Here is a 22,880-nt window from a genome sequence, read left to right as displayed (position 1 = left end):
GATGTTGGCCTCTCCTCAGAGCTCTGAGCCATGTGATGAAATCCCCAGTCGAGTTGCTGCCTTCATAATTACTGGGAATGGTTTACAAGGGTGGGACATAAGAGAGATGAAGTGGATTCTCTTGATGGCAAAACATTGAATAAAATGGGACATGGGAATGGTTTACAGAGATGAGAGGAGAGTGTGAGAGCGACAAGTGGGAATTTACATACTGAGGAGAAATAAGATATGACAACGACAAAAAGGACAGAATATAGTTCCAACCCGTGGACTAAAAAAAAGAAACCTGTTGGAAATCATTTATTTTTTAGTAACATGCACTGAATACAATGTTTCATTATGTGTCACATCACGTTCATGCTAATTCCTGCCTGCCATCTAAGTACCACAGAGATGCAAGAGTGACTTGGACTTAATTTGTTCATAATAACTGCCTCCTTACAGGTAAGTGCAAATTACATTTGACTTGATCCAGAGAACATGAGGAGTCACTCAATAGTTTAATGAATATAAAATGATTCTGGATTAAAAACATAATCTGATTATTATAACAAGTTACAAAAATTAAATATAATGTATAGCATTGCTAACCTCCAGAGTACACAGTACTCAGTTTTATTCTATTTTAATCACTCATTCATGAAAACCATCTCCTTGCAACGTATGCTGTTAAAACATAGCAAACCTGTGGATGTTGTGATTATTTTTTTCATTTATTTTTGACAAACTGCAATTGGAGTAGATAGTAAACTACTATTTGCATTTAAGCATAGGCTAACAGCACTTTTTAAAATTTTTTATCAGTGCACCATAAAAAAAAATAATAATAATAATACAAATACAGTGCAACATTGTGCTGCTTTTGTCATGATCCAGGTCTTTGACGTGGCATTTTGATTTTTGGGGAGCTTTTTTATCATTTAAGCTCATGCTCTGTATTATATTGTTCTGAGTTCAGTATTTCCTAGTGCTTCAAGAACTATAGTTCTAGTTCTTGGTTTCTTGTTTGACGATGTTGGTTCCCTTTCATGTCCTAGTCTCGTCTCTCTGTTTTTCCCTCTGTTTGTGTCAAGTTCATTTCCTGTTTTATTTTGATGACAAATTATCTCTTGTGCTTTGTATTCAGTTGTACTTCCCGTCTAAATGATGGGATATTAAAGAAATTCAGTAACAATGACCCAAAGGTAAGAAAGTCGAAATAGGACAAACGGAATAAAGGATAAATGCAAAGGCACATTTCTTTTATCTGTCTTTTTTATTTTCTTCTTACTGTTCTCCAACTTTAGCTGTTCTCCCATCACTTAATTTTAAAGTTGTCTAGTAACAAGCTTCAGCTTATTTATTCCTTTGATATATATTGCCTTGATCTCTATGTAATGTTTAGCCCTTACTTTTAATTCCCTTTGTTGTGTTACTTTGTTTCTAGTCTTTATTTTCTTTACACTGTGACTCTGCATTCACTACTCTTTGACATCTAAACAGAATTATTATTTTTTTAAAAAAAAATAAGGAACTGAATAATTTTAAGTGCATCAGAGATTGTACATAACTTCCATGTGGGTAGATAGATGGATGGATGAATGGATGGGTGGATAGATAAGACTGCATGAAATCCAGTCCTAACAGATGAAGTTGTCCCTCTCTATCCCTCTCTCTAGTTTAAGTCTTTGCTCTCTTTATATTAGGACTGCCTATAAGTTTTTGGTTTATATAGTTTTACTCTACAGCATATCACACACACTAATCTGGGTCTTTATCTTCCTGGAGATCTAACCAGCAGTTGTCCTGTATGTCTTAACAACTGTTTATGCATTACCATTTATCAGGACAAGCAGTGAGTACTTAGTCAAACCAAAAAATAGACATCAATTAAAATACACCAAAGTAAACTGATCCCTCTCCTTTCAGCTCAAACAGTGCTCTGTCATAAACCTTTTTGCTTGTTTGCATCCATTCCTATTTTTGCATGAAGCACGCTTGCTTTGGATCCCACTGGAAACCATAGCGTGTCTCCATTTCACAAGTTTGTCAGTCCCACATTAACAATGACTAGAACCTTCCAGCAGCTTTTTAAGGGTGCCTGTACATGTGTATTGTGGCTAAACCTCAGGTCTTTGGCCGGAGACTGATGCTAGACAGACTGTAGTTGGCTCTGCTTTCACAGCTCTTAGATTAGCTAGGAGCTGTGCCTTGTGTGGAAACAGAGCTACAACTAGCAAACAGATAAACTTCTGTGATTTATCATTGTAACAGAAGTTTTCTCTTATTGACCACTTTGGCCAACATATGTGTAGAGAAGGAGGAGAGCAGTGTGAAAATCTTTTTAATAATACCTTTAGCACGTTAGGAAGGAAAACCTTGATGATGCAGAGGAGATAGCGCATCAAGTTTAATAAAACAGGCAACAGGAACAGGCAAGCCAACGCTTTCATACTAGTGTCTCTGAGAAATCATATTATGTTTACCAGTTGCTTTGTCAACACCCCACCTGGATTTTGATACGTTATGTTTGCCAATAATAGTTTGTGTGTAGTCAAGTGTTTTCAAGTAATTCTCTGTCAAAGAAATGATTCAGTGATCATGGACTTAGAGGGTTTTAGGGTAAAAATATGACAATAAACAATATTGTAACATTGTTTATTGAAGAAAATAAAAAATAAATGACACACAGACACACACACACACACACACACACACACACACACAGTGAATTTCACTGAATTCAATTTCCAAGTGTCTCATATTTGGCCCTTGGATTAAAGTTTAAGGGCATTTTCATTTATTCTCCTGTGTGTTGTAATTTCAGAATTCAGGTTTGTTGCATATGGAACAATCCTCTGGCTAAGCTATGAATCGCCAGTTTAATTACAGACAATTTATTGTTGGCTGGAATACTGAATTTCCCAAACGCCATCTTTAGAGCCTCATACTCATAGAATTTTTCCATTGTTTTGCTATGATAATTGGCTTTCCTGTTTTACAGTTCTGCCAAGTTCCAACATCTTAAGGGAAAACAGGCTCTTCAGTTATCACCTCAGTTGTACCAGTTTGGCATTTGAGTACAGCACAGGGATTCTCTTAGTGGCAGATCTATTGCTGTGTTACTGCGCTGGCTCCAGATATGTTTGTCTGTCTATCTGTCTATCAGTCTGTCTGTCTGTCTGTCTGTCTGTCTGTCTATCTACGTCTTCATTCCTTAATTAAATTAAAAATTAAATCTAAAGTAGCTTAAATTACCTTAAGAAATCTATCTAAGCACTGAGGTCGGTAGAGTCGAAAAGAAAGACTGCAGCTATTCTGGGGATTGGATTAGACCTGCTTCAAATGAGACATATATGGTTGGCCATAACCTTTCCCCATTCAGTGTGCAATTCTGTTATATCTATTTGATTATGTATGTATTCAGTCTTTTCTGAAAGGTTGTCTGAAGTTCCTCAGAACGTTTACATTTTTTATGTATATACTTTGCTAAAAGCACAAACAAGAAATTGTTGACAGCATCGATTCTACACGTTAAGAATTTTTGGGGCAATATGGAAAGATCACATAAGAAATGAATAGTAGATAACACCAGCTTAGATAAATCACTTGGCGAACAGACTTCAGGAAAACTGCACACATACTCCCTCATCTAACAAATCTTTGTACTGGAGAATTGCAACAAACCAACAATCCCTAAAACAACAAAACAGCAAAAAGAAGTTTTACTGCTTTGATGGCAGGGAAAAGACACACCAGAGTCTAAATATGGCCTGGCCTGTATTTGTATAGCGCTTTACTAGTCCCTAAGAACCCCAAAGCGCTTTACACAGCCAGTCATCCACCCATTCACACATACATTCACACTTAAATATCTTGAATGTATTTATTTTCTTGAATTACTCACTAGACCTTAAGCATTAACTGCTGTCCCTTCAGTTTACATTAAGGTTTCTGCCCATGCATTTGTAAATGCATTACTCAACCTGAGGCTGTTTGTTATCATGACAGGAAATTTGCCACCTGTAATTTCCAGAAGTTCTTAGCAAAATATTATTAACTTTATTCCCCTTCTTGCACATAGAAATAAAGCATGCTACTATAGTGGTTTTAAGATTAAATGGGTCTGCCCAGGACAGGACAGGACTTTGCTATAGGCAGCTCAAGACCTATTTAGCTACGGAATAAAGGCGTCACAGTGGTGTATAATAAGTATAGCTTACATAGCTTGCATGAATGATATTTACTTCTGTGTAAAAGCAAAACCAGACCTGCAGAGAACTTGCCTAATGTGAACACATCGCTGAATTTCATGGAACAATATTCAGTTTGATTATGATGAGTATGCAGATTCACTGGTGGACAATTGGCTATTCTGCACAAGTGAGACAAAAGTTTTTATTTATTTTTGTGTTGTTTTGCTGGGAAACTGGGTCACAATTGTAACGTCAATGAATTCCAACTTACTAGAGCTGGCTATGCTCCAGTGCAGAGCAGAAAGCTGCCTTTCAAGCCAGTGGGTGGGGGAATTGTGCCCATTTTAAACTGAAAACACAGGTATTTGGTCGAATATTAGCTTCTGGGAATTTGTGTGCTTCAGTAATAGCTGCCTGCCACTTCAGCTAAGTTAGCACATACTGTTGTACTCACATTAATGTTACATACACACACGCAGCCATAGTACAATATGTAATTTGGGATGATCCACATTGTACCAGTGATCTGCACACTGGTAATTAAATTGAATCTGTGTGTCTTCTTACTGCAAGATTGTGTGTGTATGTGAGTGTGTGTTTAATGTCATAAGGCCAGAGAAGTGTAATGCCACACTCCTAGTTAATTAATTCAAATGTCCACCCTTAATTAATTTCACACGGTGGAGTGTTCCCATGGAAACAATGTGTGAAAACACAATACCTGTAGGTCCAAGGTGTGTGCTTGGGTGTGCGTAAACACAGTGACTGTCAGTTAGGTATATTTTAACAGCGGTAGGCCAGAGAGTAATTTTAGCACAAGCAAATCAAAATAGAATATATGAATGAATGGTAGTTGAGTGTATAGGCAGATATGTCTGTATACATGTGGAAGTGTGTGTAAATGGAGTTTTTTATGAAGACTAAATTTCATACTTATTGTATTACTTTATATGTACTTTAAAAAGTGTGTATATATTTATGTGCTGAATGATAACTGGCTAAGCAGAATCTATAACATAGTTTAAAGAAGACGTAAGGGAGTGGATATTGCTAACAGGATTTGGCCATACCAAACCAACCGCTTTACTTAAAAGTGACCATGCTGTATTCATGCCACATGTAGTTAAATAAATTCCTCTCATGACAGATTATGCAGTCTAAATGACCTGGTGATTACACTCAACACATGCTTTAAAACACTTCAGTAAACGGGCACTCCGTGGTGGAAAATGAAACATCTCTATCTTGGCTGTCCCTTTACCTAATATAGGCCCTCATTTTTCCACTGATGCTATCATTGAAAATAGCTATGGGCTAAAAGATAAATTTGACTGTACAAAGCTATCTGCTCGCCTGATCACTATGCCAATTACTACTCAGAAACCAAGATTGGAGGGTATTCAAAGTTGAAAATACAGAGAAATATCAGCTCTTCATGCTTTAAAGCGAAGCATTGCGATTCTTCTTTTTGCATAAATTATGGCTGCCATAATATATCTGAGGTCATGGTTGTTCCTGAAGGATAGAAAAAGCACAGTGCTAAATGGGGCTAACTTTAGATTTAGGTAATAAAATCGAAAATAAAACAGCACTCAAGAAGAAGCCCGGCCAGCTATGAATGACCCTGAGTGTGTGTAGTTCACTAAATCAGATGTTAACTGGAGTGCTGGCACAGAGTTGATAGCCTTGTGCTCAATAGTTACTACTGTCTTTATGCCAGCAATGCAGCAATTATGGATGTCGAGGGATGTGCTGCCTTGAGCCAGGACTGGTTATAAGGAAATGAGTTGTTCAAGAGAAGGTATTGCTTTTTCAACATTAGCACTAGAGTAAGCATGTTGAGTCAGATTTAGAAAGGAAAGGCTTAGGAAAATATCCCAGTCTTATTTTCCCCCTTTTTTTTTACATTGTGTCAAGGTTTCAATAATATAGGCCAATATTATTACACTAATCTCCTTAGCAGGCTTTTTTTTTTATTAAATTATATTCATCCTTGCAGTTTTCGTGGCTATGAAAGTGCAGTAGAGCTCAGTACTCTGCACACAAATTAAAAGTTCTATGCTGAGTTAGTTTAATTCACTTTGATGTTGTCCATATAAATATGTAAGATAAAGCATTTGGGTGCTACAACACCATCTTGTTGGCTAATGCAGGGTTTTTGGTTTGCTGCCAAAGGCAGAGTTACAACTTGACAAGAAACTTGGAAGAGTATTTTGATGGACTTTAGGTCAAGCGATTTTCATTTTAATGACAGCATTATTAAAATTCTTAGATTTAACATGGTATGGCATGATGTGCCCTTTCTCTTCAGTCAAGTTTTGTGATGAGGGGATTTGTTGTGGCTTTTAGATGATGTGACCTCTGAGACAGCAGCTCGAGGGAGGAATTGAATGGTCTTTAAGAGCAAGGGATTAATATTCTTATTCATTTTGTCTCGTTTCCTCTCTCGTCTCTAGGGCCAATGTGACTTTCATTCTTCTGACATTCTAAAAAATGCTATTAAATGTTAATGGAGTCTATTTTTACATGGGTCATGACCACATCTGGGACACACATATGTATCAGAGACTTATACAATGGACACACAGGAATTTGGACATTTGCCCAGACAGGACAGACACAAACATAGAATCGAATATAACAGCACATCTTGCAGTGACTCTGTGCCGGTTAACACGGGGCTTGCCTCACAGTTTGAGAGCGACTGTTCTAGCATGACAAAATTTAAGGACCTTGTAAAGTTAGTCAAATATGTTCTGAATTTTTAAAAAAAAATATTGCTATTGCTATGCTGTGCATAATGAAATACTGACAGTGTCTAATATCCCTTAAATTGCATCAGTCTCTCTCTGCTGTGCACTTTCAATGACCCATATCACAAACAATTCAAATACAATATTTCTAGCTGTTGTACTTGACAGTGTGTCCAATTTTTATCATGTTTTATTTTATTCATTTACTCATTTTAATGAAAGGTGACCCTTTGATGGAACGACAATGAACAAAGATAAATAGCGCTGTAGACATAAAAGCATGCCGAGCTCTATCCCAAATAAAATAGCATAATGAAAAACTATAAAGAAACCAACCTACACCATGTGCTTCAGGTGATTGCAATTAAAATCAAGTGTACTTGACAGCTGAGCTTTGAAACATTTTCTTAATTATTAACAAAAGATGTAAACATGAAAACAAAGGAATAAAACTTTACATGCAGTTATTCTTCTGAGAAAGTTGTGAGCGTGAGCTCTCGTAAGTCACATGCTATCAACGTCAAGCAAAACCGTGTGATACCAGCCACAGTGCAACAGTTCCACAGCAACAGCCTCAGATTCATAGTTTATACCAAGGTCTGCATCCGTTCAGTTATATTTATCTGAGACTGTTTACAATGCTGCAAAGTCAAAATCAATAGGTCCTGCCAAGACAGGAACAGCCTAATGCTCCATTAGAACTCTCTGCTATTCAATTACAGCGCCAGAGTTGGAGAAGTTTCAGCTAGCTCAGGTCCCCAGAGGAGAACCACAGAGAAAGTATGAGGCAGAAAGAAGGAGTAATAAATCTAAAACTGACAAACAGCAAAAAATAAAGTTATGGCACCCATCCCCTGTATGTTTCAGCATTCCTTGTAGCTGCAGTACAGGACATGGAAGACTGGAGTTCTTTAATGATTGCTGCTTTGAACTTTTTTGTTGTCATTTTATATCATCGTTCCTATTTTTCAATATCACACATCTCTTTTCCAGTTTTTTTGTTTTTTTAATAGGTTTTGCTCCATATGACATGACTGTTCCTACATCTTACCTAACTCCTTTTACATATAGATCTCCACTGTGTGTGCAGGTATTTTATTTTCTTCCCAGGAAGTGAAGCCCTATCCAGGCAGTCTACTACATCTAACTATGCCTGTCTCTGGGGAGCTAGCATCAGTACAGGATTGAGAGAGAAATACAGACCAAGAACTGACGTAGCAAGAAGGGTACAGTGGCAGAGAGAAAGAAATGTCATAGACAGGGGGTAGAGAGAGAAAGGCCTAATAAAAGGGAACAGAGGCACATAAAAGAAAAGCTGAATCAAAAAGAGAGGGACAGCAAGAACAGAATAAATGAAGTTTTCTGTGTGCCTCCCGTGGTGGTGATAGGTCCTCATGGGGTCCCTGTGGGGACAATTATAGGACCTACTGGCAAGAGTCAGTGTTTGAGTGTGTATGTGAACGGATGCAGTCATGTATCTGTGTGTCACTAGGGAAAGATCTCTGTGGATGTAAAATAGAAAGAGTGAAATACAGAAGGGCTAAAAGTTGAAAAACACCAAAACACCATGAAGCACCCCCGGAAGCTACTTTTAACATCATCCCAAAGCCTTTGACTTTTAGTCTAATAAACACCTAGTTTTAGATTCAGGAGGGAAGTAAAAGGACATTTTGTTCTTTAAATTTGCTCAGCTATTAAAGCTAGGATATTTTTTGCTAATATGATTGTGCTCCAGGTGCTGAAACAGATTAATGGTATTACCTTTGATTAGTAAAACAGTTTTTTTCCACAGGTTTGACATTTAATTTCTTTTTGTTCAATGTCGTTGTGGCGGGTTGTGGTTTGTGGCTCAGCTGCAGGGGAGGTGGAGCGGTGGGCTGGGGTGGGTGTCAGAGGAGGCTGACACACACCTGAGCTCCATCAGTTGATCATGTCTCCCCTATGAACGATGTGCCAGGACCTGAGCTGTGGTTGTGCGTGTGACTGGCACACACCCACACCCGACCGAGTGTTGGAAAAAACCACAAACAAATAAAACGTGTAGTAACATGCGAACTGTGTGTGCGGGTCCTCATTCATGTCACAGTCATCTTTGCAAAATGTGTTCAAACATGTTGCATTTTTGTTTAGTATAAGCTGTTTGACTTGTGGTTTAGGCTCAGTGCTTTTTTTTTCATATTGCGTCCGTGACACAAGCTGGATGGGGTGGAGTCACATGACAACATATCCACTGAGGAAAACATTAACAAAAAAAACAGAAGTACTTAGATTAGTCAGATCACATAGATTACTAATTCTGAATGTTGGGTTTAATTAATTTTTGATTAATTGCTCAGCATAAATTAAGTGGAAGCAGCAAATGAAGTGTCCTACACTATGCAGCTCTACACTGTCAGAATGCATACAAACTATTGTGTCTGGTGTCTTCCAAGCATGGCTGGCACCTGGATTAACCATTAATCTGTTACGGGCCTCATTCTGTGCCCACACAGCCTTTATATGTACTGGGTACACCATACAAGTATGCTGGGAAGTACTCAAACACTGGGAATGTGTGCTGATGGTTTAGTTGTGCTCTAGGTGTTATTTTCTTCCTCATTTGTTCTTCTGGTTTATGATCATGACCTGCAAATGTGCAAGTGCACATACACCCCCACACACACAAACAGCATAACTTCCAACTGTTTCTCCCCCAAAATCTCTGAGCACATCATTAAAACCTGGCTTAAAAACAAATCTAAACAAGTTTGCCGAAAGGTTTATTTTGCCAAATTTGTGAGCAATGCTGATTTATCTGACCTCACACTCAGCCTACACAGTAATCTATTTACCTGTAAGGCAGGTGCAACAAAAATACACTGTATTTATACCATTTGTCCTTCCCAATAAAAATGTGAAACACAATCAGAGGTCTACAAACAACATGCCAAAAATTGCAATTCATGTTGGGATGTTAAACTTGGCATAGTTAGATCTGGTATTTTCAGTCTTTCTGAAGTTGTTCTTTATACCTGCATGAGTCTCTTTGCCTCCCTCTCACTTCTTTACTTCACTGTGACCTCCTTTCCCTCTTTTTTCTATTCCTTCCCTTCCTCTCTCAGCGATTATGTTTCTCTTTCTTGCACTCAGCTTATACAACCCACCCCTCCAATCTACTTTCTCCCCATGTCTCTCTTTCTGTTAGTGTGTGGTTTATATGCAGTTTTCTGTATTTAGCTCTCACTTGGAGTCACAATGTTCCATTTACTGCTCTGACAATGCACTGCTGGGGGATGGCCTCGATTATGCAAAATGTTTGTGTGTAAAGATGTGATGTTTTTGAGCAAGACATAATACAGCTGTGTGGGAGGGATGTCATCTTCATCCTTTTCCTCTGTTCTTTTACATTTCTTTAGATCATATATTTTTTTTCTAAAATTGAAAAAGCTATTAAACTTTTCATATTTGCAGTATTTATTTACTTTTGTGGATATTCAAACTGTCTTTTGGACACAAAACAGTTGTGTTGAAAATTAGGCTCATATTATGGGAACAAACCATTTAGTGAAAAATAAATCTGTCACAGTTCTGATTGAAATTTATTCTTTATCATAATCAAATATTTTTCCTCTTCAGATCCTAGACTTTTTCTAGTGAACAGCTAAACACATATCTGAGCTGAAGCCTCCCACTGATCCCACAATTTCAGGCTCTATTTTGTGAGGGTTTTTTTTTTAACTCTTCCCTTCTTTTTGATGGCTTGTAGAAATACTGTATCGCCCAAACTATACAAAACCTCTGAGTATTAATTAATGTAGCAATCTCCTACCATGGTTGCCAACACTTGAATCTTCTTTGTCTAAGGAGTTTTTTTTTTTTTTTTTTTTATTGCAGAACTTCCTACAGCTGACTATTCATTTAAGTTCAGTTGGCTAAATATACTTAAACCAAATCCTATTTTACTGTATCTGTGCTTTTCTTGACCATTCATTTACATTTCATAGATTGGAAGCACCTTGCTAGAGAAAAGGATGGTATGTATTTAATAAAAAGTTTTGTTCTGACAAAAAAAAAAAAAAAAAAAGTTATCCGAAGTTGAGAAATATTAGCAAAATAATAAATGATGAACTACATCACTATCTGCATTAATTGCAGACATCTATTTTGGAACACTCTGGAAAACACCAGTGACAGAACCCTAATGGTTGTGCATACATAAGCATTAAAAAGTCCACTAAAGAGCACTAAGAATACTGATGTTTTCAGCTGCATAGATATTTATGGATTTTTCTATATTTACATTGCATTTTATTCTGCAGAGCAAATACAAGCTAAAACAAGCAGTGTTGTCAGAGCAACAGATGCATTTCACATCATGAAAATGTTCAAAGTGTCTTAGATTTGCATTATAATTTCGCAGGATAACATATCCTGTACACATCTGGCGTAAAAATCTGTCAAATCAAAAATGTGGAGCTACCCCTTGAGAATAAGGGAGCAGAAGAAAGTCAGTATATTTCAATATATTTCAGTTGTTCTTTCAGTGAACGATATTTTTTGGTTGTTTTTTTTTTAAAACAAAACGTATGCTGATACATAGTAATAACTTTGCTGTTCTTTTGTCTTTAACGAGCTTTTAAGTTTGTAGTGCTACTATAGCCACCTGCCAATAAATAAATACACAAACAACACGGTCAAATGATTCGTATTTACAAAGGTTGTGAATGGGTGTGATTTGAACTATTACATACTTGCAGACTGTCGAAAAGAGACAAGATGACCAAATATCATGTATAACAATTAATAATGTGCTATGTTTATGATTTCAAAGGAAGCTTATTCCATTATGTAATTATTAGGGCCAGCTTATATAACTGAGTAAAGGCATTAGAATTGCATATTTGTTTATTCATGGTAGTTTTTTTATGGTTAGGTTTGGGCATGCTGTGTCATGGAAAGTTATGGATATTTATTCAGTGATCGCTTCGATTCTATGAGAAGTTGTGGGGTATGTCATTGCACAATTCAAACTTTGGAATGACTGTCTACTAGAAAAAACTTTTGAAAAGGAAATTTGTCATCAGGTGCATTTTAGCCTTTGCATTTGGGGGAAATGTTTTCTCTTTAAATTAGATGCAACAAAATTTCTGTTATGTATCCAGGAAAAATCAGATGATTTGTACTGCCCAGCAGGTGCTAAACAGTGTAAGATAAAGCGACATTTGTAGCTTTTTTTAAATTAACTTTGCAATATACTCCCTTATCACAGCATTTTCTCCTGCACCTTATTTTTCCTCCTAGGCTTATTTCTTTTTCTATTCCTTACTATGGTTCTGTATCTGTTCACAAAACAAGCAGTAGACCTAAGGTTCTTAAGGAGATTTTTTTTTTGTGGGGGGGGGGGGATACTTCTTATTCAACATGCTCTCCCTGAATGCAACCAAACTTCACAGTAAAAGTGTGGCAACTGTCAATATCAAAATAAGAGCATGCATGCTCTTTAGAAAATGTGAGGGCAACCTGCTGTTTGCTTTCATGTAAAGCAATATATTCATACAGCTCAAGCACACAAACTTGCAAATACACAAATATACCTCGGCCTTCACAGAAACACAAAACATCAATATCTATTCAAAATAAAGTAAAGGAGAAACATTTGGGGGTAAAAGTATGAAAGCTATGTAAAAAGGTGCACATGATGACTCAGAGACACAATAGTAGAAAATCACATACAGCCAAAGCACACAGTGTGTTGCTAAAAACGCACGCATAAGCAAACTGTTATCACTCTGTCAACAACATAGTTTGTCATCTGTTGTCATGATGTGTTTTGTGCTCAAGTGACTTAAATTGGCTTTATACCTACCAAGAAAATTTTACTAAGGGACTTCGTGAGACAAGGTTAATAACATGTACAGTGGTCCCTCGCTATAACGCGGTTCACCTTTTTTGTTTTTTTTATAGCGCATTGTGTTCTGCGTCCCGAGTGGCTGTAGACCATTTTCAATCAATCTTGTGCCAAGTCTCCTGTACGGGATGCGTTCAGCTTGTCAAATTTACATAAATCTTCTATCCCTAGCAGTGTGACTATGAAGTGCTGCACTGTATGTTTGTCAGTTTTCTCCAACAAACACAACAATGTCGACAAAATGTTGTTTGGTTTCATTCTATAATACTGGACTTATTTTTCTACAAAGGTTTGAACATTGAGAGTGTTTAAACAAGAGAGAAAATGTTTGTGCCTTTCTGAGAAAAGTGTATAAAGTGTGTAGTGAGGGGTTTTACAGCCCTAAAACATCTATAATAATCGTAAAAAATAAAGTTGGCTACTTTGCAGATTTCACCTATCGCGGGTTATTTTTGGAACGCAACTCCCGCGATAAATGAGGGACCACTGTACTTCAATTTCTATGTTCAGATTAGACAATACTGCGTCATTCATGGCAATACTAGAGAGAGGACATTGAGATAAAGTCGCTGATGTGAGTATAAAGTATTCAGGGGAATACAGTAAGATGGCAGATTACACTTGATAAATATTAATGCTGGAATACATTAACAGCAATTTCTCTGACATCGCTGAAGATATATATTGTTGAATAGAAAGAAGCTACAGTGTTTAGAAACAATATCCATCAAGTAAATCATTTTACTTTCGGCATGCCATTAGGAATTATTACATCAAACTACTGAGTAGGTTAATTCAATCACTTCAGCTCATGTATGAACTCAAGTGAATGAGTAATGAGGACAAAAAAAGCAGAAAAAAATAGCAATGCACATTATTAGTTTTTGATTGAGATGCCAAATTATAGTTTACTTGCATTCCTGAACAGAAAATTGAATAATTGTTGAATATTATGCTGAATGTTATGGGATCAGTCAAAATGAATGTAATTTTGAATATTATCGTTGCTTCATTTCTGAGAAGTTCAAATTTTGGTATAAAAATGTGAGCTCAGTTTATTATTTCCCTAATTTATGACTAATGCAATTTTTAAACAAGCATTTGACAGATTTCCTCTTTGTGACAAGTGATCAAATACACTTTAAAATATATATTGTAGCGGGTCAGGGCTGTTTGGGGTTTGACAGCTATGTTCTGTTGTTCCAGGCGGCACAGTTATGTTGCCATGATTACAGGTGACGCGCTCTCTCGGCGACTGTGCGTTTCTGGGTGGAGAGAGCGCGTTTTTGTTGTTGTTGTTGTGTTTCTGTGAATGCTAATAAACGGCTGTGCTCCCTGGCTAACTCGCGGGAAGCAAGACCAAAGGACACCTCTGTTTCCTCCTTGTCTGAGCTCGCCACAATATTTTTTTTTTCTTGATTCTTTCGAATTTCTTCGGATTATCATGCCATATTATGCAACAATGTGAATGTGAATCCAACTAAAAACATTTATGACACTTCTGCCTTTTTCACTTCTCTTCTTTGTTCTCTCCCTTAATTACTTTGTTCTCCCCTTCATTTGTGTTCATCCCCCTTTACTTATTCTACAACCCTACTTGTCACACTTCATGTGAAGAACCATTAGCTTTATCTGGATAATAGAACATCTCTGAGCAATGTTTGGATTATACGCATTTATCTTCCAAGAATTTTAGTTGAACACTAATAAAACAATAATAAAAAAATGGGGTATCAGTCATAAATGTATTGTCCTGTTTCTTTCTGTTCTACTTTACCGTACCATTAATCTCTTATTGTGCAACTGAATATCAGCCTCTTCGAATCACATTCGCTCAACATGAATACACCCATACAATATCTTTGTGGCAGCATGACAAAGCCCCCTGCTCGATTTCATATAAAAACATAAACAAGCACATGTGCACACACTGACACAAGTGTCGTTGTAAAGTAAGTTTCCATGTTGCCTTAGCTGCTGAGATCGATGATGACTCTGTGTATGATGAATGGAGACAGCTATATTATGTTACACACATAACAAATAGACCCTGACTGCAGGGAACACCATCTGATGTCTGCTAATTATAGAGGCTGGAATACAGAGGTGTACACAGAGGCACGCAATCAACTCATATATCTTTCTTCTATAATGGGGCAGGGCTTTTTTTTAGCAGTATAGAGCACAGACACACATAATGTTATATATACATATACATGCAAATGGTCACATGCAAATGGTCACACACAAATGGACGTGTTCTTACCCTACGAGACTGGATCTCTTTCACATATAAAGGCAATAAGAATTCTGACACTCCTTCAAGTCTCACTCCTTCTTTGGTCACCCGGAGATTCCCCATACCATCCTAGAAAAAGGTACGAGATAGAAAAATACAGTTTTTAAAAAGTTAATGACAAGCCAAAACAATACAAATGAAATTCTCATCCAGTGTTTTGCTTTGCTCGTCTATTATATATATTGAAAAGGGCACAACAATGTATTATTAAAGTGTACAATGATATTACACACAAGCAGACAAACACACACAGTAATCTGAGAAGTTACACAGTTTTTTTTCTTCATTTTATTGTGTATACTGTGTCAGCATGGGAAAAACACTCCCATGCAGGCACAGTTGGAGTGTTTTCCACAAAATTGTTTGAATGCCTATAGTTAATGTGGTTGCCCCTTATTCGTCTACTAATAAATATATTTCATAAAAACAAACATACAAAGGAGCTAAGTTTACAAAATCCAAGCTCCTATGCAACACATGGAGGATAAATAAATAATTTTAAGCTTTTTTTCTTTTGCTTTATCAAGTAGTGTGAATATCAGTACTTGACACAATTATATATACCTGAAGATCTTAAATGGAAATAAATGAAAATATGTTGACAGCTTTTAAGGCTCTGTAGATACCAAATACTCAGTAATATTAGGCACTGACAAGCAGCGTTTATTCTCAAATCCTGGTTCATCAACGGTCAATATATAAATATTATATTTAATTATCAATGGAGAATCATTATTTTTTATCATTCATTACGTTATCATTTAATTCAACACCAATTATGTTATGTAATTATGAAATAACTAATGACAAACAATGTGTAACTGGAAATAAAGTCATGCTGGATACACATATTCTATTGATTTGGCATTCAGCAACAAAGTCTCATGAGAGCTCTAGTTTTTCTATGCTAACGCAATAGTTGCTTTATCCTAGTCAAAGCAATGGAGTGGCAGATAACCATTTAGTTTACAACACGGAAACAAAACAGTAGAAACAAATTTTAGCTGGTCAGAAAGACATATCAAAGAAATCCATGAAGTTTGGCAAATGAAAAAGAGGATAACTGGAAGAAGGATGTGTTGTGGTAACCATCTTCTAAGAAAGGCTTTGTACTAAAATGAACTTTCTTTCACTTTGCATTGACTGTGAACTGCTATTAACTTGTATTGCCATTACAATAACTGCCAAGAAAGATTTTGATGATTATAAATTAATTTTTTCTCTAAATTTCTAAAAGCTCTTATGATAACTAAGGGTTATATAAATATGCGCATCACTGCTCTGACCAAATCTGGTTTTATGGTCTCACGAATGTGTCTATATGCGTACATGATACGGGCCAGACAGGGGGGTTTTCACCCCCCCCCCAGACACGCCCCAATGCAGTTCTCCAAGATCCTGACTATGCGATGCTGGAAGCAGATGACAGAAGCGATTGTCGAATGTCAATTGGTTGACAAGTGGGCTGAAATAGAGAAAGGCGCAACTGCAGAGTTCGCCCGGAAGAGTAAGAACTTCAAAGATCAAAAATTACAGCATCAAAAGCACAGACAGAGGCTGCAGTGGAAAATTTCATTGTTTTTAACACTCAGTTCCACTTCTGCACTTTGTATGTCATAACTTTGCTCTCCTTACAAGAGTGGCCCACAGACCTGCTGTACCACATACTTGGTACAATGCCTCCATCTGACAACAAAGCTCACTGCAGGCAGACGTGCTGTCCTACTTCTGCTCGACCATAAAAGCAGCTTCAGGCTTGTGCTTCTGCTCACATCAAAGCAATGTTTCTGATGAGCTTGCTGACTATGTTTGGCTTAATACTTAATCCACATGAATGAATACTCAGAATATCGTTATATCAGACTTAAATGGTTAAATTCAGTTCCTTTAAAACAGACATGCCGGGTATGAAGAAAGTCAAGCCTCTAATAGAGTAAAAAGGCAGCTCCTGTAGTATGTCAGATCAATTATCTCACAACTTAGACATTCACATTACTCACACTCTCATAACACATACATATAGGATCTTAGGGGTGGGCACACTACACGGACTCCAAATTACCATCAGGGTGTACACCTCACCCCTGACGTCGTTGCCCACCTCTCAATTTTAAATACACGTAGACATTGAGGGCCAGCAGGAGGGGCTATGCGCTTACCTGCTGCTCTCTGGCAGGTAGCTCCATGTCCTCCTGGGTTTTAAATGCACCTTAGAACACACATGCATCAACACTACATATGAGCGGGCGGAGGGAGGTTTGGAGTCTTCTCACACCCCCGTTCTCTGCGGCCTGCTGGAGCGGGAGGGCTAGGAGGAGGAGTTGGCCGTCTGACTGGGGTCTGGAGTGTGGGGCCTCCCTGCTGCTGCGGAGTCGGGGCGGTCTGCATCTCCCCACCGCAGGGAAAAGGGTAACACCATCTGGGTCAGGCCTCTCGGCCTGGGGCTCGGGCACTCTGGCACAGCTGGCTGCCGGCGGAGCTCCCGGGCACGTCACTGCAACGTCCCCCTGGCTTATGCTCCGCAGCTGCTGAGTGACCCCTCATCTGGGACTCTCGTCAGCTCTTTCTGGGATAGTGGCACGGCTGCCCCTCTGTTGGTCTTCCTTGGTCTCTTGTGTTCTGAGGGCCTCTGGATGTCTGGAGTTTTGATCTTCTCCATACCTGCTTCATGCCCTGGTGGACGGGGCTGTGGCTCCCCACACCCTCTAGCAAATCATTACATGAAGGAACCTTTTAAAAACAAGCGCGTTCATGCTCATACCTTAAAGCACACTGTGTGCTGTCGATCTTACGTGCTGCACAATAATGTTTAACATTTAGTATTTACTGTTATATTCCCATAGATCATCACGATGTTGTTTATTCTATTGCTCTCGTCTTCTTCTGCTTGTTTTCTTTTTTCTTTCTCAACAGGTGATCCAGGAAAAAGAAAAAAAAAAAAAACGGTCCGTGGCACACAAAAGACAGTGATCCAGCTGCTGTCTACTCAGCAGTGACAACTGACGAAGTCAGTTATGGACAAATAACCATCAGACCAAACAAGACCAGAGACTTTAAACCAGAGCCAGACGTCGTCTACTCTTCACTGAAGTAGTCCACCAGTCCAACCACTGACGTCCAGCTGCTGGTCTCTAACTGGTCCCCCCAGCACCTCAGACCAGAGGACATCCATATGTTCAAGATTTTTACATGTCTTATGTCTTTCTATCACCAAATTAAAATTAAAAAAAAAAAAAAAGTATGTCAGCAGATCGGTGGTTAGGAGAGTGCGGAGTCCATAAATGTGTAACAGATGTGTTGAATATAGTGTTGTTAGAGTTTGGTGAGTCTTTTTGATTCCGTAAGAGTTGTTGAGCAGTTATTATTGTCAGTTATTCAGTTATTAAGCATAAAAACAACTCTGGAGAGTTTACTAATCAAAAGAAATGAGTTAAAATGCTTAAAAAAAGAAGTAAAAAAATACAAAAATTGGAAAAATGATCAAGAAATTTTAAACAAAGTAAATAGAGGCTGGGGAGACGGCAACTGTCTTACTGCCTCATTACTTCGCAGTGCAATTGCTATTTGAAGTTTTATGAGTCAGACAGTCTGTGAAGTGACTTTTTTTTCAGAGGTGGAACTAAAACATTCTGTATTGAACCTTTTCCAGCTTCAACTGAAATGTGTGTTATTCAGTGACAACAGATTAGTCTTGCCTGCTTGGCTTCCAGTTTTCTTTTCATGCTCAAAATGTTTGACAAAGTGTTCATGGAAATAGTGATTCTGATCCCATTGATTATCATTAATTGTTAGCAACAGCAAAGCAGCAGAGCCTTTCAAATTGTAATAGTGCAAGTTGGTTGTAAGAGCAACTTGGAGAAATTTGTGGGACAAAACAATGAAAACAATGATTAATGGGGCATACATGAACCCCCCCCCCCAAATAAATACATAATTACCTACCTTACTGTTGGATAACAGTTGGATAACAGTAACCATTCATTAATGAAAAAAAGTAATATTTTTCAAGCCATGCCTTATACCTTCTTTGTTGTAGGTACAAGTATAAAAAGATAATTTTAGCTTGGTGCTATGTGGTTGCTAGAGAATATGAAAATGTCTAATATGTGATATCAATAAGAACCTTCAGCAGCTGAAGATGTATGTGTTTACCAATTCTCATCCTGTAGGAAGAGTTAGTGACCAAAGAAACCTTTTATCTGCCAACATTCTTTAATTACAATGGCTAATAAGAGAATGGAAATCTACATGTTTTGTATGTCTTTTTCAACTAAGTGTGCTTTGCTAAGAAATCTACAGGTGCTTGTCCCCCAAATACCTACTGGAGATACATTTTCTGTGTCATCATTACACAGTAAAGTACACTCCCTTGCCTCTATACTTACTTAGTACTGACTTATTTTGGAAATAAGTGTGAGCTTATGAAACGTCCGAGCTATTGTTGTAGATAGTTTTTTGAAATAGATAATTTTTTAACGTTATTTTAACCCTGAACCACGATTGTTCTAAACCTAACCAAGCCATTTTCTTGCCTACATCAAACCAAAGTGTACCTGAAAACCAGATGCAAAAGAACAAGAAAATAATTCTGTTAGAAAGCCCTTAAGGTAATCTTCTCCCATTTGCACTCTTGGCCTATATTGAGAAGGACCTGAGGGAGGTTTTCAGAATCAATAAACCCTTAAACACAAAACACTTCAGGGTTAACTACTTTTTCACTAATGCTATTTACTTTAAATAAAGAGAATGGTGAAAGGCAAATATATAAAAAAGGCTGCCATATATGAAAACTTTAAAAGATATATCAAATGTCAAAGACACACTTCCTTAAAACCGCAAAGTCTGTGAAATACAATAATGAAGGGTCTTCTTGTGAAAGAGTAACAACCATAAATAAGAAGTTGCCAGGTAGTAATGGTGTTGCTTGCACACAGGTATGATAAAAGAAAAAGCATGATATTCAAAACATGAACTACTGTTTCTTACTCAAGTCATGAAAACATGATGCAGCATTTCAAATACCAGAATGTTTTTAAGACCAGTTAACCTATATTTCTAAAGTAGTGATTTTACATGGCCCTCGATTTTACATCGAGGGCCAAAGTGGGCTGGACAAGTAAAACTTCAATTTTTAACTATACACTTAATTCATGGGATATCTTATATTAAGATAAAGAAGTGCAATATCAACAGCATATGTCAGTTCTTTTACATGATAAATGTGTGAAAAACAGAAAACGGTCTGTAATTCACTGCCCAGATTGTCCCCATTTATAAAACCTAAAGTTTTTGTTGTTTGATGAAGATTTTCTTGTTTTAACCAAAATGTCTATACTATACAGTAAAAAAAAACATGAATTTTTCTGTCATTTAACTGTTTATCTATTACTTAACCACTCTGGTTTAGTGTGAATAGCTATGGGGGAGTTCTTCACCAGCAGGAAAAGCTGAAAAACTTCAGCCTCCTTCATGTTTTCCAAACCCACCTAGCACCTCTAATTGGACATTTTGCCAGGCCAATATTGACACTGCTGTACTAGAGCTTAATAGAGAAACAGTGTGATGGCCTTACTTGCAATCACACATCTATCCTGTCGGGAATCCCATGTATAGCTGTGGTAGGGGTGCTGTGGGGTTGATGCAACATACCTAGAATGGGCGTGTTTGTGTTCCCTATACGTACGGTAAACAGAATGTGCACATTTATAGACGTCCTATTCAACACAGTGCCTTTAAAGGGAATGATGGATTCCCTTATCATGACGAGGTTAACTAGTAAACTGTCCCATTAGATGAAACAATACCATATGCAAGGTTATGCACACAGTACACCCACACCAGTCGTATACAAACGAAAGACATGTTTACCACAATGACTTTTCAGTGTCCAAACATAGACATGCACGTGCAAAGACACATAATAGGTCTGTGTGTCCCTGCGATGATGGATAGGCTGGGAAACTATTTTGCAGGGGCTTCTAATATTCAGGAGTGTTGTAATTTTTCATACAACCTTTTATGTCAGCAAGTAGACCCAGAGAAAAACAGAGAGCAAGAGGGAATGAGTACAGTGTCACCTTTGGTTAGAAAAAAACAGCTGGAAAAATTGCTTAAGGGATGCACAAATTGGGAAACTATAAAACGGCTTTGGTTGCTCCTTGGCTTGTTGAACTGAGACACTATGTGAGGGTTTAAAAAAAAGCGTTGTATGGCAAAATATTAACTTTTTTAAAAGTTAATTTGGACCTTTTCATTTTGATATACCACTGAATAACAGTTGAATTCAAAATAATTTCTGTGAATGCTTAGTGAGTAATATAAATGACCATTTTTAGGTGATAGTTTGGCATATCTACGAATTTTTACAAACTGCAAAATCCATGTCACATTCAATTTTTCACATGAGGCATTAATAGCTTAAGAGCTCCTTCTGGAATGTATGGCAAAAAATATGAACTTATAGCATTTTTATTGGTTATCTTTCTCTTCTCTCACTCTTCCACTGCACCTCTTATCTTTCTTGCTTGCTTTTTCCACATATTACACAACTCACTCGATTTTATGGTGCACCAGCACAGCTCTAACAGTGCCAGACTCAGATTAAAGGATGGAGTCTAAAATGGTTAAACCACACACGTGTCATGCAGTGCAGCCAAAGTAATTTCCTTTATCGAAAATTTCAAGTGTTCTGTATATATGAGCTGAAATCTTGTTAAAAGTAAAGCTTTAATGTCTGCAAATTACCAAGGTGTCCAGTTAGCTTTCACAACAGCCAAGTAGCAAAGCAGCCATTGAAGAGTTACTAAAGAATTCAACCATAACTGTCCATATTGCACATTAAAAAAGTATATTGTCCCCCTTCCACATCAGGCTGTTTACTGTACAATAAAAAAAATAAAATAAAGCCATGTGTTTATTATTGGAGACATGCTTACATATCAAATTCATGCTGTTTTAAAATTAGCCATTGTGGATTCCTCTCCCATGTGCTCTGTTAATTTGCTGTTGCTGCTGCCATTTGCTGTTAATGCAAACTCAGCACATTCCCCATCTGTTTCACACTAAAACACTTTGAAAGAATTCAACCCCCTTTAACTGCTCACTTACCTACAAGGCCTTTTTTTGTTAAATATCAGCAGCAATTCTCATCTATCAGCACTGATGTAGAAAAGTCAGAGACTAACCGCTATTATACAAGCGATCATAATTATAGCCATAAATGATGTAATGTGTTAATAATATATAAAGTCCAAAATGTACTTTTCATCCTTTCCTATTTGTTTCCTTTAATCTAGAGTAATTTTGCATACGCTAGACCGCATGTTGGGAAGTATTTGTTGTTAACTGAACAATCAGTTCTCATATTTACCATGTGGAATCAAGAAGATTGACGAGGGAATAACAATCACAGCCAGATGAAAAGGCATATTTTAAACTGCAAGGCTTCTACTGTGCTTCTGGTCAGAAGTTTCATGTTGCTATGATTATTTTATCTGCATATCAAGCAGATAGAAAGAAAACAAAAGTCAATCAAACAAGCTTTCTTCTTCTTGAGCACTTGTGCTAAAATCAGCGGTAGTGCTGTGCAGTACTAGAAATTATTGTATCAGTTTGATAATAAGTAAATAGAGGGCCAGTATTGCCAATAGCGATACTGATACGTTTTACCTATAAGGGTAACTTATGTAAGGAATAGCAGTGTGTCATGATTTATGAGCTGCATCAGTAACTGAGTTTTTTTGGAGACTGTACCTCTGTATCTCTAT

At 37.4% G+C, this 22,880-nt stretch overlaps 1 protein-coding gene across 1 annotated transcript in view; it reads right to left on the bottom strand.

The window, feature by feature from the left end:
• LOC120716853 (zeta-sarcoglycan) overlaps nucleotides 1-22,880 on the bottom strand; it is a 368,890-nt gene that overhangs the window by 102,056 nt on the left and 243,954 nt on the right. The window contains exon 3 of the mRNA XM_040004511.1: nucleotides 15,082-15,183. Within this exon, the coding sequence (XP_039860445.1) occupies nucleotides 15,082-15,183 (102 nt within the window). The remainder of the gene's footprint in view (nucleotides 1-15,081; nucleotides 15,184-22,880) is intronic.

The sequence above is a fragment of the Simochromis diagramma genome, unplaced genomic scaffold, assembly GCF_900408965.1.
Source record: "Simochromis diagramma unplaced genomic scaffold, fSimDia1.1 OVJJ01000487.1, whole genome shotgun sequence".
NCBI classification, from domain to species: domain Eukaryota; kingdom Metazoa; phylum Chordata; class Actinopteri; order Cichliformes; family Cichlidae; genus Simochromis; species Simochromis diagramma.
Note: the sequence above shows the minus strand (reverse complement) of the source record. Positions and strands in the feature narration are given on the sequence as shown.